Raw genomic sequence first — 7231 nt, forward strand, 5'->3', positions numbered from 1 at the left:
AGCGCAGAGTTGTGCACACGATGGCGTTGTCCTCTGAGCAGAGTCCTGAGCCTGTGCAGTGTGATAGGATTTTGACTAGAGCTGAACGGCAGGGATTCAGACGTCAGAATAGGTTGTGTTTTTACTGTGGCGATTCTGCTCATGTTATTTCTGATTGCCCTAAGCGTACTAAGAGAGTCGCTAGGTCTGTTACCATCAGTACTGTACAGCCTAAATCTCTCTTATCTGTGACCTTGATCTGCTCATTATCGTGATTTTCTGTCATGGCATTTGTGGATTCAGGCGCTGCTCTGAACTTAATGGACTTAGAATTCGCCAAGCGTTGTGGTTTCTCCTTGCAGCCTTTGCAGAACCCTATTCCTTTGAGGGGCATTGATGCTACACCTTTGGCCAAAGATAAACCTCACTATTGGACACAGCTGACCATGTGCATGGCGCCAGCACATCAGGAAGATTGCCGTTTTCTGGTGTTGCATAATTTGCATGATGTTGTTGCACTGGGTTTTCCATGGTTACAGGTACATAATCCAGTGCTGGATTGGAAATCTATGTCTGTGACTAGTTAGGGTTGTCAAGGGGTTCATAGTGACGTTCCTTTGATGTCATTTTCCTCTTCCCCCTCTTCTGAAGTTCCTGAGTTTTTGTCGGATTGCCAGGATGTATTTGATGAGCCCAAGTCCAGTTCCCTTCCTCCACATAGGGAATGTGATTGTGCTATTAACTTGATTCCTGGCTGTAAGTTCCCTAAGGGCCGACTTTTCAATCTGTCTGTGCCAGAGCATGCCGCCATGCGGACTTATGTTAAGGAGTCTTTGGAGAAAGGGCATATTCGGCCATCTTCGTCACCATTGGGAGCGGGATTCTTTTTTGGTGCCAAGAAGGATGGCTCCTTGAGACCCTGTATTGATTATCGCCTTCTTAATAAGATCGCGGTCAAATTTCAATACCCTTTGCCTTTGCTTTCTGATTTGTTTGCTAGGATTAAGGGGGCTAGTTGGTTTACTAAGATTGACCTTCGAGGGGCGTATAATCTTGTTCGTATTAAACAGGGTGACGAATGGAAAACTGCATTTAATACGCCCGAAGGCCATTTTGAATACCTTGTGATGCCTTTCGGGCTTTCTAATGCTCCATCTGTATTTCAGTCATTCATGCATGGTATTTTCCGCAATTATCTTGATAAATTCATGATTGTATATTTGGATAATATTTTGATTTTTTCCGATGAATGGGAGTCTCATGTGAAGCAGGTTAGGATGGTATTTCAGATCCTTCGTGATAATGCTTTATTTGTGAAGGGGTCTAAGTGCCTATTTGGAGTTCAGAAGGTTTCTTTTTTGGGTTTCATTTTTTCTCCCTCGTCTATAGAAATTGATCCTGTTAAGGTCCAAGCCAGTTATGATTCGATTCAACCCACATATGTGAAGAGCCTTCAGAAATTTTTGGGCTTTGCTAATTTTTATCGCCGTTTCATTGCCAACTTTTCCAGTGTGGTTAAGCCCCTGACCGATTTGACGAAGAAAGGCGCTGATGTGACGAATTGGTCCTCTGCGGCGGTAGCTGCCTTTCAGGAGCTTAAACGCCGATTTACTTCTGCCCCTGTGTTGCGTCAGCCGGATGTTTCTCTTCCTTTTCAGGTTGAGGTTGACGCTTCTGAGATTGGGGCAGGGGCCGTTTTGTCTCAGAGAGGAATTCTGATGGTTCTTTGATGAAACCGTGTGCCTTCTTTTCCAGAAAGTTTTCGCCTGCGGAGCGCAATTATGATGTCGGCAATCGGGAGTTGTTGGCTATGAAGTGGGCATTTGAGGAGTGGCGACATTGGCTTGAGGGAGCCAAGCACCGCGTTGTGGTCTTGACCGATCATAAGAATCTGATTTACCTCGAGTCTGCCAAGTGGCTGAATCCTAGACAGGCTCGATGGTCCCTGTTTTTCTCCCGTTTTGATTTTGTGGTCTCGTATCTTCCGGGTTCTAAGAATGTTAAGGCTGATGCCCTCTCTAGGAGTTTTTGCCTGATTCTCCTGGAGTCCTTGAGCTGGTTGGCATTCTCAAGGAAGGGGTGATTCTTTCTGCCATCTCCCCTGATTTACGGCGGGTTCTTCAGGAATTTCAGGCTGATAAACCTGACCGCTGTCCAGTGGGGAAACGGTTTGCTCCTGATAGACGGACTAGTAAGGTAATTTCTGAGATTCACTGTTCTGTGTTGGCTGGTCATCCTGGGATTTTTGGTACCAGAGATTTGGTTGGTAGGTCCTTTTGGTGGCCTTCCTTGTCGCGGGATGTGCGTTCTTTTGTGCAGTCCTGTGGGACCTGTGCGCGGGCCAAGCCTTGCTGTTCCCGCGCTAGTGGGTTGCTTTTGCCTTTGCCGGTCCCTGAGAGGCCTTGGACGCATATTTCCATGGATTTTATTTCAGATCTTCCTGTTTCCCAGAAGATGTCTGTTATCTGGGTGGTTTGTGATCGGTTTTCTAAGATGGTCCATTTGGTACCTTTGCCTAAAATACCTTCCTCCTCTGATTTAGTTCCATTGTTTTTTCAGCATGTGGTTCGTTTGCATGGCATTCCGGAGAATATTGTGTCTGACAGAGGTTCCCAGTTTGTTTCTAGGTTTTGGCGGGCCTTTTGTGCTAGGATGGGCATTGATTTGTCTTTTTCTTCAGCATTTCATCCACAGACAAATGGCCAAACTGAACGAACTAATCAGACTTTGGAAACCTATTTGAGATGCTTTGTGTCTGCTGATCAGGATGATTGGGTGGTTTTCTTGCCGTTGGCCGAGTTTGCCCTTAATAATCGGGCTAGTTCGGCTACTTTGGTTTCGCCCTTCTTTTGTAATTTTGGTTTTCATCCTCGTTTTTCTTCAGGGCAGGTTGAGCCTTCTGATTGTCCTGGTGTGGATTCTGTGGTGGACAGGTTACAGCAGATTTGGACTCATGTGGTAGACAATTTGACGTTGTCTCAGGAGAAGGCTCAACGTTTTGCTAACCGTCGTCGGTGTGTTGGTCCCCGGCTTCGGGTTGGGGATTTAGTCTGGTTATCTTCTCGTCATGTTCCTATGAAGGTTTCTTCCCCTAAGTTCAAGCCTCGGTTTATTGGTCCTTATAAGATTTCTGAGATTATCAATCCTGTGTCTTTTCGTTTGGCATTCCAGCCTCTTTTGCCATCCATAATGTTTTCCATACATCTTTGTTGCGGAGATATGTGATGCCTGTTGTTCCCTCTGCTGATCCTCCTGCCCCGGTGTTGGTTGAGGGGGAGTTGGAATATGTGGTTGAGAAAATTTTGGATTCTCGTTTTTCGAGGCGGAGGCTTCAGTATCTTGTCAAATGGAAGGGTTATGGTCAGGAGGATAATTCTTGGGTTGTTGCCTCCGATGTTCATGCTGCCGATTTGGTTCGTGCTTTTCACTTGGCTCGTCCTGATCAGCCTGGGGGCTCTGGTGAGGGTTCGGTGACCCCTCCTCAAGGGGGGGGGGGGTACTGTTGTGAATTCTGCTCTTGGGCTCCCTCCGGTGGTTATAAGTGGTAATGTTGTGAGTTCTGATCTTAGGCTCCCTCCGGTGGTTATAAGTGGTACTGCTGCTCCTTTGGATTTCAGCAAGTTATCAGGTGCGTCCACTTAATTACTAATTCTGATTGGGCTATTTAATCTGACTAGACCCTTTCCTTAGTGCCAGTTGTCAATTGTTCTTTGGTGGATTCACATCTCTGCTTGGATTCTCCTGCTATTCTGACCAAATCATCAAAGATAAGTCCTGGCTTGGTTTTTTGCTGTCCACATGCTGTGGACTTAATAGTTCAGTGCATTCTATGTTTTTTCTTGTCCAGCTTTGTCAGTATGGATTTATTCAGTTAAGCTGGAAGCTCTGGAGAAGCAGATTTACCCTCCACACCTTTAGTCAGGTGTGGAGATTTTTGTAATCTCTGTGGTGGATTTTTCTAGTATTTTAATACTGACCGCACAGTATTCTGTCCTGTACTTTCTATCTAGCTAGAGTGGCCTCCTTTGCTAAATCCTGGTTTCATTCTGCGTTTGTTATTTTCCTCTCCTCTCACAGTCAATATTTGTGGGGGGCTGTCTATCCTTTGGGAATTTTCTCTGAGGCAAGATAGCTTTCCTGTTTCTATCTTTAGGGGTATTTAGTCCTCAGGCTGTGATGAGGTGTCTAGGCAGTGTTAGGAACATCCCACGGCTACTTCTAGTTGTTGTGTTAAGTTCAGGGTCTGCGGTCAGTACAGGTACCACCTCCTCCAGAACACGTCCCATGTTGCTCCTAATCCACCAGATCATAACAGTCCACTTATTTAATATACTGTAGCAGCACCTGTTTTTTTTTTTTTTTTGCTATGATGTTTCACTTTTAATGTATTTACTAAAGATTTATTTGGGTCAATATACTCCTGTTGCTTGGGCTTTTTTCATGCCTTTTATTGAATTATAATAATAACATATCCACATGATTGCTGGTTGCTCAGCATGGCTTCCCTTGCCTATCCCCCGCCAGCAGTGCATATATCAGGCAGCTCGTCCCTCCAGTGCTTTCCTGAGTGTTGGCTGTGGTCTGCAGCTCACTTCTGGCTCCCTGTCAAGGTGTTCCCGTTTTTTGTCTCTCTTGTTACGGACCCAGCTTGTATTCTCGTCTTGTCTGATCTCTCTGCTCCTGACTTTGATTTTGTTTCTTGAACTTGCACTGCCTGCCCTGACCCTGGACTTCCTGACCATGTCTCACTCTTCCCACTCTGTGGCGGTCACGGGTCAGAAATCCCTGCAGTGCACAGTGCATACGCTGGGGGATTCATAAGTCTGAAGTCACGCAGAGTGACTGCAGACTTATCGGTTTGGACCAGAGATCCTCTTTAAGGATTATCTAACAGATCTACAGTACTCACAATGTCAATCTATCAAAATGAATGAATTTTATAATAGGCCCACTGCTCACATCAAATCATATACGGTATTTAACAGTCTCAAAATTCAGACTGACTTATAATTAATATAGGACTCGCCTGTTATCCTAATATCTGGTACTCTGATACGATTGTTGTTTATCAATTTGTGTAAATACTGTACATTTTAATAAAATTAATAAAAGCTTGAGTCAGTGTTCTGCACATATTGGTCTGACTGATCATAAGTGACCAAGAGAGATAATTTTTGGACCATTTTTAATTCTAAAAACATGAAAAGCCTGTCAGTACACGGTTATTAATAGACTGTTGGATACTACCGCTGAGCATCTGTAATTATCGTGAGGCCAGTTTGACAGTACTAGGGCTGTGTTTGCGTAAAAAAGTTTGAATGAAATCCGTTGGATACAATCCTAGGAGACCTCAGATGTCACATCTTTTCAGGGCAGTTGAGTACCCTTCCTTTCATTATTCACCACAAATTCATTTTTTCGGGAAAAAAAAACCTTTTTGAAAAAAAAAAAAACCCCTGGTGAATGAGAATTTTAAAAGGTTTTATCATCTCTTTTTAACAACATACAATGTAACCTTGTTTTTATTGTTTTATTATTACAGAACCTTTTAAGTCCTTGGCCCAGTTAGCTGTGCTGTGGTAAGTGTTAGCCTAGAGCGTTTCTCTCCATATTAAATTTAATGTCTGCTTTATTTATTTAACCTGTCTTGACATCACTATAACTGATTATTTAAAGAGATTGACATAATGCAATTTTTCTTTAGCTTTAAATACATAATGTATATAGTTTACACTGCAGGGGAAAGTAAACTATGTAATAGATGAAAAATGCGTAAATAAGGCAAATCAGCGCTCCAGACTCGTCTGTTTTTAGTAAATACCTATATTTCCAATAATATACCAGATCTGGATTACATTTGTAGACCCCTGCATTCCTCCTAATAATTTATGAATACACTGACCGCTATGTGTTATCAGCTATGTGTCTCCCATCACTGTTGTAGGTTCACTCATTTTTAACAAGAGAAATGGTAACACCCAGGTCCCAGGTTACTCATAAACTTCTAGGAGGACCTGTACAAAATGTAGACTTACATTTGCGGTTACCATAATTTATTTTGGTCATTCCTAATGGTGAAGACACCGGGGCCACATACCTTGCCTTAGCTCCTAAATAGCTCCTGAATTGTAGTGGGTGGCATATATATATATATATACTGTAGATATATTTTACTGGGAGTTCCCAAATAAGTGACCTAGTAGTGAAAACAGCCACATTCTCTTCCATCACTTGTCAGCCAATTGCATAATTTTCCTGGTGATTGGAGGCGGCCCTATTGTTCTTCTTTCTTCTTGACAAATTGGTGGCAGCAGTGGGATCTGCATGGTTCCCCGTTGGCCCATTTTCTGTATTCTGTTAGCTTCTTTTGGTGTAATGATACAATGGGACATGCATTCCATTTGTGATATTTATTAATGCCCCCTTAATATGTATGTTATTTTTCCTCAGATCAATGTTGGCGATGCAGGAGGACATTAATGATGATATTCCTTAATTCTAAGTCAAGAATCAATAATAGCTATCAAAGAATCAAGTATCCTAATCCTCAATATATCAGAAATATTATTATTATACTATTGTACATTAGAATTCATATGAATAGGAACAAAGAACTTTCGTCTAATAGTTTATTAGCAGACTGTATTCTCTACTTTAAATCTGCGATCTGTTTTACACCTAATTAGGGAAAATTAGCTTACGGCAAATTTATTATACAAATTGTCCCATTTTCCAACCTGCATTTCAAATGAGACAGAAAATGCCAAAGTGATTGGAAACTTATTTTAAAGATTTTTATGAAAAAAAACACCTTTTTCCTATAAATATTTTCTTTCATCCTATCAATAAATCATTACATAATCTAATTATATGTGTCTTGCTTTATTAAGCTTTCCTTACTGTTAAGCTGAGGTACCTTGGTGCCACTGGAGGAAAGTTTCTGAAGGCTCACTTTCTGTTTAAAGTAAACACATCCATGACATCATATAATTGCATCATAATTTTCATTGTGACTATATATTTTTTTTCATTGTACACAGAAAATATACAATTACTGGGGTCAGTCATGGGTAGGGAACCTTAGAGGGATAGGGATTTACTTTTGTGACTTTTTAAGATTTTAATATCTACTTGCTACTGGATTGTGATTGTGACACGACCATGGAGGGAATGGTGTGAAATTTATCAGGGATGTTGATAGGGTCTTAAAAGACATTATCTCTGGATGGATATTACTTGGGCATACTGAAGA

General features: G+C 41.9%; 1 protein-coding gene across 2 annotated transcripts in view; it reads left to right on the plus strand.

Moving 5' to 3' along the window:
* LOC143788379 (keratin, type II cytoskeletal 7-like) overlaps positions 1-6843 on the plus strand; it is a 42257-nt gene extending 35414 nt beyond the window's left edge. For both annotated transcript variants that reach the window (XM_077278032.1, XM_077278033.1), the window contains exons 9-10: positions 5522-5558; positions 6430-6843. In XM_077278032.1, the coding sequence (XP_077134147.1) occupies positions 5522-5531 (10 nt within the window). In that variant the 3' untranslated portion in view covers positions 5532-5558; positions 6430-6843. The remainder of the gene's footprint in view (positions 1-5521; positions 5559-6429) is intronic.
* Positions 6844-7231: the final 388 nt, after the last annotated feature.

This window comes from Ranitomeya variabilis, chromosome 8 (assembly GCF_051348905.1).
Source record: "Ranitomeya variabilis isolate aRanVar5 chromosome 8, aRanVar5.hap1, whole genome shotgun sequence".
NCBI lineage: Eukaryota > Metazoa > Chordata > Amphibia > Anura > Dendrobatidae > Ranitomeya > Ranitomeya variabilis.